The sequence below is a fragment of the Peromyscus californicus genome, unplaced genomic scaffold (genome assembly GCF_007827085.1).
Source record: "Peromyscus californicus insignis strain IS unplaced genomic scaffold, ASM782708v3 Scaffold_15__1_contigs__length_86483966, whole genome shotgun sequence".
Classification (NCBI taxonomy): domain Eukaryota; kingdom Metazoa; phylum Chordata; class Mammalia; order Rodentia; family Cricetidae; genus Peromyscus; species Peromyscus californicus.
Window position 1 is genome coordinate 67550598 of NW_026294447.1, and position 19151 is coordinate 67569748.

General features: G+C 38.6%; 1 protein-coding gene across 1 annotated transcript in view; it reads right to left on the reverse strand.

Annotated features, from left to right (window-relative positions):
• Itgb8 (integrin subunit beta 8) overlaps nt 1-19151 on the reverse strand; it is an 83220-nt gene that overhangs the window by 45239 nt on the left and 18830 nt on the right. The window contains exon 2 of the mRNA XM_052739209.1: nt 1748-1833. Coding sequence (XP_052595169.1) covers nt 1748-1833 — 86 coding nt within the window. The remainder of the gene's footprint in view (nt 1-1747; nt 1834-19151) is intronic.

Below are 19151 nucleotides of genomic sequence, written 5' to 3' on the forward strand. Positions count from 1 at the left end.
GTTGAAACAGGTTTCCTTTGTACCTTTCAGCACCTCCCTTGCGTTGGCTTTCTTCCTTCTCAATTCCCATTCCTTGGCACACTCCTAAGTCCCTGCTTCTGTGACAAGACACATGGGTATTTTCAGGGCTGCCATTTTTCTCCCCTTTTGTGCCAATCACAAATATGAGGAGGAGTGGTCTCTGGGACCTGATGTCACACTTGGCTGACAACTAGGCTTTGAAGCATATTTCAGAAAGCTCCTTCCAACAACTCCCACTGAAGCACTCAGCAACTGAAATTGGCTTGGCACAAACAGTAGGGCTCGAAGGATCTTCTTTAGTGATGAGTGAATAACTGGCTTAGGGTCAGGAAAATCAGGCCACAAAACATTCCTAACAGAGAACCCTACAAGTCAATTCCATATTCAAGCCTCTAGAGATGAGTGAGGAAATTGTCGTTCAGAGAATGGCAAGAATTCTGTCTAGTCTTTGGATGATAAAACTTGTACTAAGAAACTCTGGAATCTTCCTTTTTGTGACATTGTCTGACTTGATGAGTTGTGATAAAGTACTTCCTTGTTAATTAATGACATCTGATTTTTCCCATTATGTTAGCCCAAAGCACACAGGATTACATGAGACTGTCAGCAGAAAAGGTAACTTTTAGATATGGCTACTGTATGTGAATCCCTTCTGTGCTTGTACCCTAATTTGTTCATAGAAGAGAGTGATACCCATCATCCTTGCTACTTTTCAATGGTCTCTGTCTTCCTGCTTCATGCATGAAGTGGGGGGTAAGAAGAGAGGGTGACAGTATAATGGAAGTTTAGTCGTTGAACTAAATTAGAGGAAGTAAAACTAGAGATTCATGTCCATGTCAGGGAGAAGTCTCTGAAAGCCTGTTAGTTGCAATTCCCAGGAGTTGCATAAATAACTACAAAACTACCCAGGCAATCTCACAAAGAGATTCCAATTTAGCAGATGACACCTTGGGAAAACATTATATGCAAGTGCCCCTGACTTAAGATTATTGATTTTAAATACCTCATAAAACAACTTTAGAGCAAGACAAAAAGAAGTCATTTTAATTTTTATTAAGAATTTTGTTGGAATTTGTTTCTCTGCACAGAATGAAAAACATTAACTTTTAACAATAATACTGAATTATTCTCCACTCCATAGAATTTAAATATACGCAATACTTCAGGAACAGGTTCAAGTGTAAAAATAAAGGAATCACATTTTCCATGAGAAACCAAAAATTGCTATACAATGTTAGGAAATAACTGAACTTTTAGTATTTCATATTAAAAACAAGTAAAATGGACCAATGAATCATCTTACTTTTCTTTTATAAGCAAGTATTAAGAAAGCAATCAAACTTGGGCATATAACTTTGTTCTGCAAGTTGCAGAAGAATCTTATATCAAAGTCTACTGAACTATCAAAAGTTATTATATATATTTGCCAACTTCTTCTATAAAACAGATGGAAAACATAAAATGGTTTGCACTTCATGTCAAAATTACCACACTTTTCCTAATAAAAATGTTACACTTGATTTTATATTCAACCAGATAAGCTGCTTTTCCACAGAAAACCAAATAAAATTTTCCTGATGCTCAGGGTTATCTTTCTTGTTCCTGATGCATCTTTATAGTATAGAATATTAGGGGGATGAAGTCAGGTTAGAGAGAAAGTTAAGGATGAAAAACTCAAAAGTAGCAGCAACAATAACAAACAAAAACAACAACAAAAAAGGCACACCTCTTGAACACACCATCCGCATTCTGGACCCATCTGGAGGCACCTGGCACAGGAGACCACGTTTGAAGAGGCACATCTATTGTGTTCTGGAATTCAAGTAAAGAGGAACCATTAAGCTTTTCTTTCAAGGTGGAAAGTGTACACAGTTTGAAGTGCAGTTGGAAAAGTGAAATAAGGTCATCTTTTGTTAAAAACAGATGGCATCAGATAATGTATAGTTTCTTTAGGAAACATTAACTTGCTCGTTGCCATTAACAAGCACCTGGAGAGCATTTAATTTTCTAAGATCAGGAGAGAGGAGGAGAGTAGAAATGTGACCTTGGTTGTATCTTGGGCTTTAGCTTTATTATAGGTTGTGCTGCACTGCAAGGGGATCCTTTAAAGTTTTAGTTCATTGAAGTCATAATTCATAATCTCTGAACCAAGCAGGTACTTTTCCTTCTGATGTTTTTCCTGTAAAAATTAGCATATCAACATGTGAAGCCATGCTGAGTCACAGTGAGGGAAATTTCTGAGAAGTAACCTTGATGGACATTTAAAGTAGTTCCTGTGGAAGGTCTGATTGCGTTAATATTGATTATTTTGTGTAATGCAGATCTAGACACTGTGGCATGATTCAGTATTTTAGACACAGAGTGGTTAAAGTGAGTGAGCCCTTTTAGCTAATTCAGTGTGGTTTTTCAGACTGGGTCACATTAAGATCATTGATTCCTTTGCTGGGCTGTATCTGAATAGATAGCTCTATCTTAAAATTGCCTTTATTCCTCCATGTACTCAGTTCTTAAGGAAAACAATGCTCATTATTGTAAACATAGAAACATAGACTCTAATACAGAATAAGAATGTATCATTTTTTTTTTCTTGAGTTTAGTGGGCCAGTTTTCCTATATTTTATCCTTTAACCTGAAATGGCCTACAGGCACTGGGATTTATGTACCTCCCCCTTTACTCATAGACACACAGTGAATGGGGTGGACATCACAACTACAAGTCACGTACATTTCAGGTGGGAGAGAATATGCAGATTGTGTAACAAACACAGGATATTTCATCAAATAGCTATAATGTGGTGAGGCTCTCTCTATTTTAGAGCAATAGAAAGGGGCAAGGGTGGGGCTCTTTAATCATTGCTCCATAGAGTACCAGTGTCTCTGGTACTCTCTTTGCTATCTTAGTTCACATCTTTTAATCTGTATTTCCCTCCTTAAAAATGCATTCAGCATTAAAATGTGAATACCTATGGACATAATCACACATAAACATAGGATTTACGGGGACATAGCCTATCAAATTCCCATTGCAATTTTTCTTCTCTCTTTCAACTTTCCTAAATGTTCTGGAATCCACTGTGAAACAGTTCTGACTTGGATGTGTCATAGCACAGGTGTTGGAGTGGGCAGAGCGAGGGTGGTAACTACAGTAGAGAGGCACTAACTATAGCAGAGTGTCAGGCTAGTGTGCACCCTCCCCTGACTTCCCTAGGCAGGCTTTGCATTAAGCTTCATACACTATTCCCTAACACCCTCTCTCATGGTCTATTATTTACTCTATGGTTCCTCCTACCCTTCATCTTTGGCTTTAGAACAACCCTTTTTTGTGATATATATATATATATATATATATATATATATATATATATATATATATATATATATACAGTCTAAGAATTCTTCACTGATCTTCCAAGATCTAGTCTAGAATTCCAAGAACTAAAAATAACTTGTGTTTGGGCTCTCTTCACTACCAGCTTGGCCATCTAAATATGGAGACTCCCTATTCCAAATCTTCTATCTGGCTTAGTCTGCAAAATGTAAAAAAAAACAAAACAAAACAAAAAAACCTGCTTCTTCTTAAAATATTCAGAAGACGGAGTGACCTTTTCAGTTTTATTTCCAGAAAGAAAACCAAAATGGGTTAGAAATCAGGGACACTGGCAAACTCCTGTGGTCTGAGTGTATTCATCTCCAATGCAGTGTTTGAGGTGGGGCCTTTAGGGTATAACTATGTCCGAGGTTCCTCCCTTGTGAGTGAGACAATAGCCCTTATAGAAGAGGCTTCTCTGTGGTTGCCCCCTTTTGCCTTTTGGTCTCTGTCATGTGAAGGTAGAGGATCCTCATTAGGATGGAATGCCTGCTCCTTTATGGTGTATTTCCCAGCCCCCAGAGCTATGAGAAGCAAACCTCTTATAAATTACTTAATATCAGATATACTGTTATGTCAACAAGAAATAAGTAAGATACAGACCTCACTTGACCTTTACTAGTGCTGGCTTTGACCTTACCGGAACATGGAGTGACATCTATTTCAGTTTAGACTTGAATGGGCATCTGATTTAACAGGTAGAACTTTGCATTGCCAGTCAAGTTTTCAGAATCCAGGAAGGACAGATACAGAATCTAGGGCTCTGGTTCTTATTACTAATATTTGTCCAATTCTGACCTAAGTACTCCCAGGTTAAAGCTTATGTTAGGCTCCTACTTCCACAGTATATAGAAAGCATAGCAAATTTACAAGCAAAAAAATCTTTTTCTTTCCTTTTTTTTTTATCTTGCCTGGAACTCTGTATAGCCCAGGCTGACCTTGAAGTAGCAGTCATCTTCCTGACCATGTGCTAGACTATCCAAATGAGTGGCCATGAAGAGCTATAAAAGTTTTCTTAATATTTTTTTATTTTAAAATATTTCCAGGGCCAACCTCTATTCTCCAACTTCAGATACCTAAAAATGATAGTCAAGGTGGATAGAGACCATGGTCTTATCAATGAATCACAGATCCCAGAGATGACATTGCTCAGAGTCTATAGAACTACAGACAATGAAAGAGCCCAGAAATGGATTTAGAGGAGACAGGACTGATGGCTCTGCAGATCTGGGAGAAGGCAGGGAACTGAACTCCATGGGAACAGTATCAAACATTATTTCTGGACAGTGTCATGGTTACACTTCACAGATATGCCTTGCCAGATAAAATTTTAAGAGATTGCTCTTTAATTTAAAAATATGCAAGTTAAAAATGCCTAACATTTAAACAACATGTTAATTATGGCAATTCTTGTCACTGAGTGGACAAATTATTATAAGAACTGTTAGTCAGCATGTAATATAAATTCTCTCTCTCACACACACACACATACAGACACACATACATATTTCTGTGAGAGGAGAAATCCTTACAAAGCACACATATCAATGCACAAGTGCTGTTTGTAGACTCTGGCATTTGTCATCAGCCTCTGGGTCTGCTTGGCTCACTGGCTTTCTCATTCCTAATGCAAGAACGAGGTGGTTTCCTGGCAGCCCAGGGCCCTGCCCTGACACCTCATTAGGATGTGGGCTTGAGTAGTTCCTCCCCCATCTATGATTGCAGTGTCTGCTTGCTCAGTCTTTTGTCCATTGCTGTTGCCTTACATTCACTATTCTTTATTTTCTAGGCTTACATTCTTAGATACAATACAATACAACACAACACAATAGCTTTGTATTGATTATAATGTGTATCCTTAAGCCACAGGAAGCATGGGGACAATGTTTTAAAGCACACAATTCCATTCCACCTTTTGTACCTTTTTAGTCCCCCTGAACTCTGTGTCATTTTTCTGTGACAGAAATCAGTAAAGGGTTTAATGGCTTATTGTCCTTCTAAATAATTTTATTCCTTGACCTATGAGCAAATTTTCACATTACATTATGAAACTGGAAGGGGCAGATGTGTTGGGGCTGCATTGCTAAATGATTACTGGGAGAAAACACCAGACATCCATGCAGCTTCCACTTACTAACATGCGCCTAAAACCTCTATGACTTCATTTCCTCCTTCTAATGAGTACCTAACCCATAACCACCTGTTTCTACAATGATGCTGTAGGGTCAAGCATGCAAACATAGTAAGCACACAGTAGGGGACCTGTGATAATGGCATAATAATTGACATTACTAATTATATGGAGAGATCCATATTGACATATGTACACTTATACCTTTATATGTAGGTGTGTTTATGTGTTTAGATCTAGGTTCCCAAAAGGATGCTGCTGGTGTGTGTTTAAATATGTAGTAAATGTACCATGCTGTCTATCTTTAACATGAAAGTCTCTTGTTATAAGACAAAAATTTAAACTGTAGCTAAAATAGAAATATACATAAATGAAAAGTTAATGTACTCAACTTAGTTGTTTGAAATGATTATTAAGAACAAGGGAGTTAAAGAAACATGTACCAATCCAGTCCTGTGAACAAAAGCCAGGCCCAACTGGGGACCAAATTACAGAAGCTCTCTGAGAACACAATCATTTTATTCATGTTTTTACTGTGATACATATGAAATGATGTCAATGACTCCATATATGGAATAATAAGGACCTATCACCCACAGAGGACATACTAGGAAACTGCATGTCCATGATGCTCAGTTTAGTCCTCTGTTTAGATGGTGTCACTTACTAATTATTTTGAGACTATTTAGTCAGTAGAAGTTAGGAAACTCAAACAGAAGACAAGAACCCCAAGCAAAATATAACAAGCATAACACCTCTCCCAACCAAAAAAGACAGTAGATGTTTTGGTGTTTAGACTTAGAGCTTTCCCCAAATCAAATGATCAGACTAAGTGAAGGCTAGAAACAAGATTTCTAGTGTTCTTTTCTTGCTGTAAGGACTGTACAACAATTTTTTGATGTGATTCACATGATATCTGTTGTTAGTAGGTAGCTTATAAAACAAATAGGATTGGCAGGCATTGTAGACTCTGATAATTAAAAGCACCTATTTCAGATTCTTCTATTACTCCTAGATGGAATGATTTGTAAGAAAGTGATTTTTTTTCTAGGCAGTATTCCTTTCCTTCTATTTATTATACAAATCAAATTATGCTTGGATAATTGCATAAAGCTACTTCCTTAAATAAAAGTAAAGTCAACACTGTATTTTGATAACAGTCAAACCAGAGACACAGAGTCTGTATAATTTTTGAAGGTAACTTCAGCGTCTTCTTGATACTCATCCTATGTCTTGTTACGGTTATCCTCAAGATACTGAACCTGATTACTGAAGCTTTTTTAAATACAGAGATTCACTATATGCTGCTATTCGATGTACAAATAGAAACAAAGAACACCACCAATGCTTCAGTCATTAGAATCATCAAGTCACTCCAAGGTTTGACCTGGAGTTTCCTAAAGGTCCCTAAAAAAACAGGAGTATAGAACTACTTCTCTGAAAATTGGATTTGAGAAACAAAAGTGTGGTGGTATTGTGTTCCCCAAAATATTGTGCACCCTAATAAACTTATCTGGGGTCAGAGAACAGAACAGCCACTAGATACAGAGGCTAGAAAATGGTGGCACTCACACTTTTAATCCTAGCATTCCAGAGGCAGAAATCCATTTGGATTTCTGTGAGTTCAAGGCCACATTGAAAACAGCCAGGCATAGTGACACACGCCTTTAATTCCAGAAAGTGAGCCTTTAATCCCAGGAAGTGATGGCAGAAAGCAGAAAGGTATATAATGCGTGAAGACCAAAAACTAGAAGCATTTGGCTGGTTAAGCATTCAGGCTTTCAAGCAACAGTTCAGCTGAGATTCATTCTGGATGAGGACACAGAGACTTCCAGTCTGAGGAAACAGGATCAACTGAGGAACTGGTGAGGTGAGGTGGCTGTGGCTTGTTCTGCTTCTCTGATCTTCCAGCGGCCACCCCAATACCTGGTTCAGGTTTGATTTTATTAATAAGAACTTTTAAGATTCATGTTACATCTGGCTCCAAGTTTGTTTTTATTAATAAGGCCTGTTAAGATTCCTGCTACACAAAAGTCAATGCATAGTAGGGATCAGGAGGAGGCGAGGAGCTCCTCTGAAAGGGGATCTGTGAAGGGAATTTTTGAAGGCTAAGGAAGATGAGACCAAGCAAGTTAGTTCCTGAGACTGAGACTCAAAAAAAAAAAAAAGGGTGATGAGAAAAGGGCATGGGTCTTCCATTTTCTTTTATTCCTCTGAGTCCACCCTTAGACTTCATATATACAACACTCAAACAGTGTAGGTTGGCATTTTTCATTTGCTATTTTATTTAGTGCTCAGACTATAAGCAACAATTCTACTCTTGGAACTGACAAGACAGTAGATAAATGAATTACAATACATATGTCAAAACTTTAGCTATTAAAATAACTTATGGAACAAATATGTATCTCAGTTACATTCATTTATAAGTAATTAAAAATTTAGTCTTATATGTGTAGTTTACTCTAAGTTATGGAATCAGAAGCTACTAGTTTCTAACATATATAGTAAACAGTATTAGCTAGCAGACCCCTCTTTTTATTCTCTACCATATTGTTTAATTTATTTCAAACTTGTAGTAAATAAGCATTCAACTCAAAGCAATGAAGCTGAGTGTGTCTTTGGAGAAAGCACTCTTGTCTAAAGGGTTCATCTTCTTTTGCTGTGCATGTGTTGGTGTGTATGTGTAGAAAATCACACATTATCATGCATCTAGAGAAAAGTGCAAATTGTATTTGTGTTTGCCTTCTTGGTTTGCTTTTTGAGGTTGAGAACTCTGGAGGGGTTTTAGAAGAAGAGAAGGTGGTATAATAATGTTTAATTCTTAGTAGTAGTTGAAGAGAAACTGACGGAATGAGGTCATTATGAGAAGAAGTATAGAGATTCCTAGCAAGTGACTTATTGAGAAAGATGGTCAGGGGAGGACATAGTAGCAGACCCCAGAGCACAAATGGCATCACAATCTGTCCCACCTTAAGGCAAGACCTAACTTTAAACTTAGATTAGAGAGACAGAGGTTGTAGGCAGGCCAGTGTAGAGTTGGGTTGCAATGGCTTGACCTTGACATTGAAATGTGGCTCCTTGGAAAGAAAGCAATTCTTCAGAGAAGAGAGCAATTATTATCCCTCAAACTACAGAGCTCAAAACAGAAGACAAGGAGCTGACAGCCTGATGAAAGAGGTCTAGGCAGAATACCACCAATGTCTGCAGTGGTCTACCCCAGTTAGTAATAAACCATTAGAGTACTGTGGCTAGTGTCCTGCCTGTTCCTTTTTAATTACTGTCCCCAGGATTTTTAAAGCAACATTGAGAGGAACTGGAATGTCACAATTCCCAGCCTCTCTTGCAATGATGGTGATTGAATGAATCGTTCTGATGACATTATCCCAAAGTTGCTTAATGGGTCATCTGTGAAAGATTCTCAAAAAGGAGCTTTCTGTCCTTTGCCTGTCCTGTTTTGTCCTTCCTGCCACATCAACATGATGTCTCTAGTATCCACCACCATCTTCAGACCAGAGAGAACTTGCCTCAGAAAAGTCAATGCTAAGGATTCAGAGTGAAAGGGTCCATGCCTTTCTGTCTGAGTCTGTATGTGACACTCAGAGCTGCATCCGAGGATGAGAATGGAGATACCCTGATCTTAACTAACAAACTGATTTTAGGAACCCTTTCACTAGTATATTAACACAGCTATTAACTAACAAATTTTTATCTGAGAGTTTAAAAAAATTAGTAAGGGAGAGACAAAAAAATTTAAGTGCGTGGTTTTAAAAGAACTGTGAAGCCTTCTCTTACCACATTGAAAAGATAACCCCCCCCCCACACACACACACACATTTTGTTTTTTTGCTTTCCCTTGTAGAAAATGACTAGACTCCTTAAACATATTGTGGGGGCCCACAGAGGCTCCCTAGTAAGGCCTTACTAAAGGTCAGAGAATCTGAGCTTGCTTTACCCAGCAAGCTCATAATGGGATGATTTGGCCAGGGGTGTGGTTACCAGGTGTTTTGAAGGGTCTATATTTGACTATATATTGTGCTTCAATCTTGAAAGGGGAAGATCTTTTACCTCTCCCCTTGGTAGTGTACACAAAGCCCATTAGAATAAAACTCTAGGCAAGTGGTTATTGACCCAGGGCCCTCCTGAAGCTATCCTGTGTCTCTGTCTTTCTCCTTGTCTAGGCCTATATTTCTATCTAATACTTCCTCATTCCTCTCTGCTCCTCCCAAGAACCATTTGACAGGTAGGAGCTCGACTCCTACAACATATTTTGTTTCTTTTTAATTAATTGAATTAATTAATTATATTATTATTATTTTGTGTTTGTGTGTGTTCGTGTGTTTGTGTGTGTGTATGTGTGTGTGTGTGTGTGTGTGTGTGTGTGTGTGTGTGTGTGTGTGTGTGAAAGAGAGAGAGAGAGAGAGAGAGAGAGAGAGAGAGAGAGAGAGAGAGAGAGAGAGAGTTAGTTTTTGGTTGGTAATACAAGTTAGGATAGAAAATAAACACTTTGGATTCACCAAAATAGAATAGATAATGAAGTATTTTCTCTGAATTTGTCAAATGTTTATGGAATGGACATTGTTAACGTAATTCTTGACTGTATATATTGTATATACTTATTGTACTTATTTATATAGTTTTTCTTATATTAGTTATAACCTTCTTTTATTATTTTAGATAAAAAAGGGGAAATGTGGTGATATATTGTGCCCTAATAAAATCTGCCTGAAAATCAGAGAACAGAACAAGCCACTAGATTAAACATAGATGCCAGGAAGTGGTGGCACATACCTTTAATCCTAGCACTAAGAAGGAAGTGATGGCTGGGTGGAAAAACGTATATAAGGCACGAGGAGACAGGAACTGAAGTCTTTTCAGGCTGAGGAGTCCTAGAGGTGGCAGTGGCTTGTTCCTTTGTCTCTCTGATCTTTCAGTATTTACCTCAATATCTGGTTCTGGTTTTGTATTAAAAGACTAATTTAAGATTTGAGCAATAAGATAAAGCACATGATTCTCCCAATTCATGAAAACAAACATACCCTAGTGACATTATTTATTTTGAAAATACAACTTTTATTTTGAAAGTCATTTGAAAATATAATTTATTTTGAAAATTAAATTTTTTCAAAGGAACTCTGACTATATGATGAGATGATATAACTAAAATAGCACTTTTTAATCTTAATCTCATCAGATGCAAAACTACTAAATCCATTTGCATTCTTTGATTGCTCAGATCAAAGGTAAACTTCCATTCATAAAGTGTTCCTGTCCTACAATGGAATAATTCCTTAGTAGAACTTCTTTATGAGTGTTGCTCCTTTAAGCCAGGTGGGGATTTGGGGATGAGGAGGCCCTTATTATATGTTACCTTAGGTTTCAAGGATAAGACTCAACCTTCCCATTATTCAGAAAATATCTCATAATTATATTAGAAAAGCAAAGTGGGTAAAGGCCGTTTTAACTATGGGCAGGTTCATGAATGTTCCTGAATGTTGGGGTGACACTGCACATTCTAGTGCCTCTTTGGGGCAGTCCAAAGTGTGTCAGTTGCACTGGGCTAGGACGGCATAAGTTTGAATGCCAGTTTACAAGAAGAGTCAGTATGTAGCTACAGGTAACCTTCATTTGTGTTGAAAGTGATGGTCACAAGAGGCCTGGTCAGAAGGGATCATAGCAGAAATTTTCATTATTATTTATTTTTATACATAATAATCAGTTTGAAGGCTCTGACTGGTGCACCTATAGGGTGACTATAATTTATGCTTTATCTTCAGTTACTTTTTACATCAAACAGGACCCTGGTATAATTAATTATAATTACAGTTATGTCATTGGTATAAACTAGAAGTTCCCAGGGAGGCCAAAGGTCAAGATCAGCCTTAATCAGTGGTTCTCAACCCATGGTTCATGACCATTGGAAAACACATATTTCTGATGGCCTTAGTAACTGAGACACCACTCAGTAGCAAAACTATAGTTATGAAGTAGCAATGAAAATAACTTTATGGCTGGAGGTCACCACAACATGAAGAACTGTATTAAATGTTGTAGCATTAGGAAGATTGAGAACTATTGGTACTAAATGCTGTTTTAGTGGTGAGCAATCCAGAAGTAACAATAACAGAGCAATTAGACAGTAGTTGGAAGATATGTGAGTCTCTACTCCCCAAGCTGTCAATGAGAAAGGACTCTCTCCTCACAGGATGGCCTGGAGTGGGGATTGAAGGCCAGGTAAATGCAGAAATCAGATTAAAAAGTAGATTATGTTTAAATTACATTCCATGAACACCTTGGTATATATAGTTTGATGTGTGAAGCAGATGAGCACACAAAACGAATATTTGTTTGCTTGATGATTGCTGTTCCTGTTATCCCTAGGCCATGAAATTTCTTGAGTGGGCCAACTTGTCACTCAACAAACAAGAGTAGATCCAAAAAGGATCCAATTTGTTTGTTCATCTGACATGTCAATTTGTCTTCAGACACTCACCTGGTAGGAAAATGAGACAAACTCAGGAAAAAAGGTGGGGTCAAGACCACTCATATCTCAGTACAGACTTTCTACTGAAGCCTCAGAACTTCAAAAACCATCAACAGCTCAGGACTCAAGCAATGTTCCAGAGGCCCCTCTGAGGTAAATCCTAGTTAAGGCTGCATTTGTCTAACTTGGAAAGGCAATATTAGTCATGTGCTTTGTGTCTTGTTTTAACTGGAACTTTTCCATACATTCCAACTATCCTGTTTATGAGGCACACTCCCTTTCTATAAAAGCCAAATATTCACCAGCTTTCCACCCTACAAGTTTTGAACTTAGCATACTGGATTGAATGAGTTCCAGGGGCTCTTCCTATTTTCCTTTCCAATTCTTGGCAGGTAGGAATTTCCATTCTCCCACTTAAAAATGAAACAAAACAAACAACAACCAAAACCCCCAAACACTGTTTTTCATGCCAGGAAAACGGCTTGTTAAAGAGGCAAAAGAAAAATGTCCTGTGGTAAGAGGAATGCCTTGTCTGCGTTGAATCTTCCAAACCTGGAGTCATATTGCAGATGTATATGACTAAAACCCCAAGGCAACACCTAAACTGTAAGGAATTCAGTTTGCTTTTCAGTAAACCTTGTGTGTTTGTCTGTCTGTGAGTATGATGACTCCTACCTGCATGTTTTTTTAAAAGGTCTCTTGTTCACCAAATCTAATACCTCACTCAAGTAGAATGCCAGTAAATGTCTGGGTATTTTCCTGTCTCTGGCTCCCACCAGAGTGGTGACCAGTGCAGTGAGATTACAGATACACATTCCTACACATAGACTTTTTGTAAATTCTGAGGATCTGAACTCAGATCCTCATGCTTATGTGGCCATGCCTCCCCTTCTCAGTCCAGGAATTTAGTTTTAAGTAAAATAAACAAATTATTAAGAGCCTAAGTGGATGAAGTCCAGTTAGAAACTGGTTTTCTTCAGACTGCATTTCAAAGTTCTGGATACTGCCGCTTGAAAGGTCAAGTCTATATTCACCATCGGATAGAATTGTGGGAAATTAAAACAGTAATGATTCATCCTGCAATTACCCCATATTGAGCCCTATACTGAGTCTCACTGATAGTATAAAAATCCTTTGAGGGTGGCACTACTGTCCCTGTGTTTTGGATCGTGAGCTGAAGTCTAGAGAAGCTAAGTCTCAAACTAAAGTCATCCAGTTAGTATTCCTGGGGACAGACATTGTGGGCTGTTGTGACTACAGAGCACTTTCTGGTGAAGACTGTCCCACATGTAGTTAAAAACAACAAAAAGACAATTTACCCAAAGTAGCACTGGAAGCTCCTGGGTATTAAAGTTATTAATGTTAGTCCTGAAGTGATGACTCAGTAACCCCATGTACCCAAAGACATGGCTTAAGTACAAGCACTCTGTCATTACTTTTCCTATCATTATCCCACTCTAAACGTGAGGATATTATATTCCACAGCAAGTGTTTAGTATTCTCAATGCCAAAGAACCCCTAAACTCTTCATCCCTTTGCAAGATTCATTTTCTTTCTATGCCCAAGGTAACTATGAATTTTAGCTTGAAAGTCCTGGCCTGAGCCTCTTGCTGAGGCATGAATCAGGTCTGCTGGCCAGTGCTCAGTGTAGGGGAGGGCAGGATTCTCTTTTCAACTGTTTCCCCAACCTCTTGCCAGGAGATGCTCTGAGCTGCTTACTAATTAGGCAGAAGCATAGAGTGCTGTTCACAGTGGCCTTTCACTTGCTAACTTCCAGTTCTGCCCTGGCAGTCAAATCTGGACCAGGAAAGAGATTGGGTTGGTCTTCTGTCACCACTGCTTCTCTGACCTTAGCTGTCACTGAACTTTGCTGTGGTTCTGCTTGCTGGCAGATGAGGGATGCTTCTCCTCACATCACAGGCTTTGCTCATCCTCTAGAATTGTAAAAACCCTTTAAAAAGCAGAGTATGAGTTATTGGACGTGAGTGGTGAAGATCATGCAGCTAGCCTATACAGTTCTCTCAGCATATGGGGCTGTTTTAAGACACAGTTGATAACAGCCAAGATTTATTTTAAAGGCCAGCAAAATCTTCATGCTTTAGCTACAACACCTGCCCATAATGTTGAATGAGCATTCACTGTTTCCTGTTTTAACATTACTGAGAGGCATCAGCAGCTCTTGCAGATAATGGGAGGGCTCTGCATGTAGGCACAGCACTGCCTTCACAGGTCTGTCAAGATCTGTGCACTCACCCTCTAAATGTTATATCAATAAAACTTACAATTGACATTGTAAATTAGAATATTATTTTCAAAGAGAGCAACCAGTGCAGAGTAAAAGATATTTTTTTCTCCTGACAGTATACAGAAAAACATGAAATTACATGATATGGTTTTTTAAAAGTAAACTAATGACACTTTATATACATTTTTGGCTTCAGCTCCCTTGGTGACCAGCTCAGGTTTTTTAGGCCTACATGGTATTTGGTTAATTTGTATATCTTCTTCAATTCAGATTAAGAGGTAAATTATTCTAATGATGCCCTTCATACCAATTGAGCCCAATTGGTGAATATATATATATATTCTTAGTTACAGTCTTAATGCTATGAAGAGATACTATGACCAAGGAAATTTTTTTTCTGAGACAAGGTCTCTCTGTACTCATGCTTTAGACCAGGCTGGCCTCAAACTCACAGAGATCTGCCTGCCTCTGCCTCCCAAGTGCTGGGATTAAAGGCGTGTGCCACCACAAGGAAGTTTTTACAGCATTTAATTGGGAACTCGCTTACAGTTTTAGAGGTTTAGCCTGTGGTCAGCCTTGTGTGAGCTTTTGAACCCCCAAAGTCCAACCCCAGTGACACACCTATTCCAAAAGGCCACAGCCACTTTGTGGTGGTTTGAATAGATATGACCCCCATAGCCTCGTGTGTTTGAATGCTTGACCTATAGGGAGTGGCACTATTACAAGGTGTGGCCTTGTTGGAGTAAGTGTGTTACTGTGGAGGCAGGCTGTGAGATCTCCTATGCTCAAGCTATGCCCAGTGACACAGTTCACTTCCTGTTTCCTGTGGATCAAGATTTAGAACTCTCAGCTCCTTTTCCAGCACATGTCTGCCTGCACACCACCATGAAGATAGAGAACTAAACCTCTGAAACTGTAAGCCAGCCCCAGTTATATGTTCCCTTCATAAGAGTTGCCATGGTCATGGTGTCTCTTCACAGCAATAGAAACCCTAACTAAGATATATTCCGTCAAAGCCACACCTCCTAATCCTTCCTGAACATTTCCACTAACTGGGGACCAAGAATTCAAACATATGAGCTTATAGGAACCATTCTCATTCAAATCACTGTATTAGTATCTCAAGCTGTAAAGAAATAGGATAGTGATATCAGTCTAAGATTTATTTAGTAATTACTACTCCCAGTATACTAATGCAGTTTGAACTCCATGTTAATAATGTATCTTATATTCTATTCTATATATTAAATTCTCTTCTATACTCAACACCAATGATAATTCTAGATATATTTATGTCTTTTCTAAAGTTCATTCTATTTATAAGGTCATACAAAAGAAAATTCTGAGTTACAGTCAGATGACTGTAACTAAAGTGTATCTTATGCAATGGACATGTAGATATATACTCTTCTGTAATATCTCAGTTTCTTTAAACTTTTAAAATCAATATCTAATTTCATTGGCCACAATTTGAAATGTATATGCATTTATCACTATGGAGTTGATATATTCAGGAAAGATAATATTAATGCTAAGTTATGAGCTGTTGTAATTTGTTGCTTTGAAATACTTTGAAATTTTTGCTCTATATTCCTCACATGTATCCAAATAATTAAGTTACTTCCCCTTCATCATAATTCAGCTTCTCCAGAGTTCATAATTCCCTGGAAAGGTTTCCCAACAGGGTTTTAATATTCTTCTTGTTCTCCCTGTATTCTTACAGGATTCTGTCCCAACCCCACCTCACAACACTTCCCATCAGTCCTTCCTAATGAACAGTTCTGACACACTAGACTGCACCAGGCCCCATTGCCATCATTGCAGAAATATTTTCTAAATTTGACAATATGTTCATCACCTTGCTCAAATACTCCCATGTCTCGCTCTGCCACCATGGACAGAGCTGTTAGGACTCCCTGAAGATGCTGACTGTGATAGGGTGGGAACCCTCTCAGGCTATAACAGTACTGCACTGTAAACATGCAATGGTTCTTAGACTCCAAAAACCAAAGAGAAGTGAGTAAAGGGAAAATTCAAGACAAGCCAGAAGGTGGGACAGAAGGCTGTCCACTGAGCCAAGGATGCTAAAGCATGGAGTTGAAAGTGAACAGAACAGGCCAACACCAGTGTGTGATGAATCCTGAGTAAGAGCTTGAATCTCAGCATTTGGGGCTGCTTCATGGCAGTCTCCTCCACAGTGCTTTCTCCTGCACCGCGCTCTTACACCTGGCTTTTGTTCGTGACTGGTTAATTTCCATTGGAGCTTCTTTTTACACTTGCCATTTGTGATTCTTTCTTGTTAGACCCACATTTTTTTCTAAGTCTTCCCATTAAGACATGACTCTGACTTAACCCTTCTATGGCAGAGAACATGAGAGTACCTTGCCTTCTCTGCCCCAACTTGTCTTTATTCTTTTTCTGTAGGACAAGCTCTCCCCTGCAAGATCTCCTCTATGTGCTCAGTAAATGGTTCATTCAAAGGCAAATGGATATTGCCTAATTACATTTAGCAACTGATATTCAGTGATGATTGATTGTCCTGTGCCTTTAGCAAGGAGTGTCACTCTATTTCGTTTCCCCTTCTGACAATTTCTCTTCTTTTTATGTCTGACTATTTCTGTATCTCTCAGTAGATTCCACACCTGGAGATTCCATGAGCTAATAAAACTTTAGATTCCCCTCCTCAAACATGAATACAATTTTTTTACCTTAATTTCCAATTTCTTCTTCAAGTTTCTGTTTTGGGTTTCCATCAACTTTCTGGTATCTGTTTAGATCCATGACACATCCTCAAAATCCACAAGTGTTCCTCTTCCTCACCCAAATGGGTTTCCATTAATAACCTTATTTTCACATTTATTTCAGTCTAAATTTTTGTGATCAACCCAATTTCCAACAGCCTACCAGTCCCTAGGACTCTGCTTTAACTTCAGCATCCTTAGCATTCAGCCTCTTTCTCACCATTCCCTCTGCTCTCATCTTGGTTTAAGATCTTTGTCATTTACTCTGTCATAATAGCTTTCTTATAGTCTCCTTCAACCAGTGCTTGGCACTAAAAGTTATTAAACAAGGATTGGGGAGATGGCCCAGTTGATAAAGTATTTGTCATATAAACATGAAGATCCCCAGAACCCACATAAAAAGCTAGGCATGGTGGTGTGTACATGTTTGCCTCTATGTGCTACTCCTTTTGTATTTCTGAGTTACAAAATCCTACTTTATGGATGTTCTATGGTTTGCTTATGCATTCTTGGCTAATTGTACTTGAGGCATCTCTGTCTGAAGTGACTGTAAGTGAAGGTGCCATTCACATTCATGCACAGCTCTATGTACAGAGCTGTGTTTCTACATCACTTGTTTAAGGACATAGGAGTCATAGGGCAGATGGTAAGTATAAACATCACTATGTGAGATGCAAACAAACTGATTGCAAATGGCTGTGCCATTTTCAAATTTCAGCAGCAAATATAAGTATCCCAGGTGCCTGGCATCCAAAGCCATCCTACAACTTCTGGGGTGGCTCAGTCAGTAAAGCGTTTGTCATGCAAAAATGACTGCTTGAGTTATTTGGGTCCCCAGCACTCTTGCAGAAACTCAGGCTTGCTATGGTGCATCTGTGATCCCAGTTGTTTGGAGGCAGAAACAGGAAAATCCCTGGGGCTTTCTGGCCTGTAAGTCTAGCCAGATCAGTAAGCTCCAGGGTCAGCCTCAAAAAGTAAAGTGGGGACTAATTGAGGAAAATACTCAGTGCTAACCTCTGACCTCCACAAACATGCATACATAGAAATATGTACATACATTTGTCAAGTCATCAGACACATTTCTCCAGCTTCACTTTCTGATACAGTATGATCTATCCCATGAACACAAAATTTCAAAAGCCAAAATAAACAAACCCCCAATCCTATGTAATTTCCCTCCTCCTGAGAAGTAAAGTGATATTAGTCTGTTTAGCTTGCTATCAATAAATAACTTAGACTGAGTAACTTGTTAGTATCAAAATTTATTGCATACTGTTTTGGAGGAGGCTGGGGCATCCAAGTGCTAACAGGTTTAGTGGCCCCTTTCTGACAGCTGCCTAAGGCTTCTTTTTTTGAGGACAATTAATACCTTTATGACTTAGTCATCTTCCCAAGTCTCTGCCTGTTAACACTGTCACATCCAGGATTTGATTTTAATATTTACATTTTGGAGGCACCCAAGTATTGACACTATGGAACAAAAGTTTGAAACAAAATCTACTGCTGACTCTGTAGCCTCATCTCTCACTTCTGCCCTCATGACCTAGGTCAGGTCAATGTTTCTCCCACCTGTGTAGTGCCAGCCTGTGCACTTCCATCTGTATAGTCCAGCCATCCTTTTGCTTCTAGTTTAGACGTACATCACTTACCTCATGTCTCTGTCACCAAAATACCCTCCCTTTTCCCTTCAGGCATAGTTAATCACTTCACTAATGAATGCTTCCATAATTTGCCTATAATTCTTATTCTATGCCGGGCTATTTGTCTGCATGTTATTTGCTACTTATGTTTTTTATTCAGATATTTGCATATTATGTCTGGGTCTGTAATTTATATATACACAAGCAAATACACTTACCAAGAAGCAAATTCCTCAAGGAAGGAGACACTATTAATCGAATTGGGAAAACTTCCTTTGATACCTTCACTGGCAAAGTACTGTTGGTTTGTATCTCAGATAATCAGCTTTGTCACCAGGAATCAAGAGTAGTCTAGGCTTACAAAGAAACCTATCTACCACTAGGGAGGAGAGGAGGTAGAGTAAACCTCTCATACTTGAGTGAGAACAGGCTTCCTCAGGCCTCTTCTTTTCTTTCTGCAGCAATCAAATGAAAGCCCTGAGCCCCTGCCTCCTTTGTTGTAGAATATTATTTTAAGGTGTG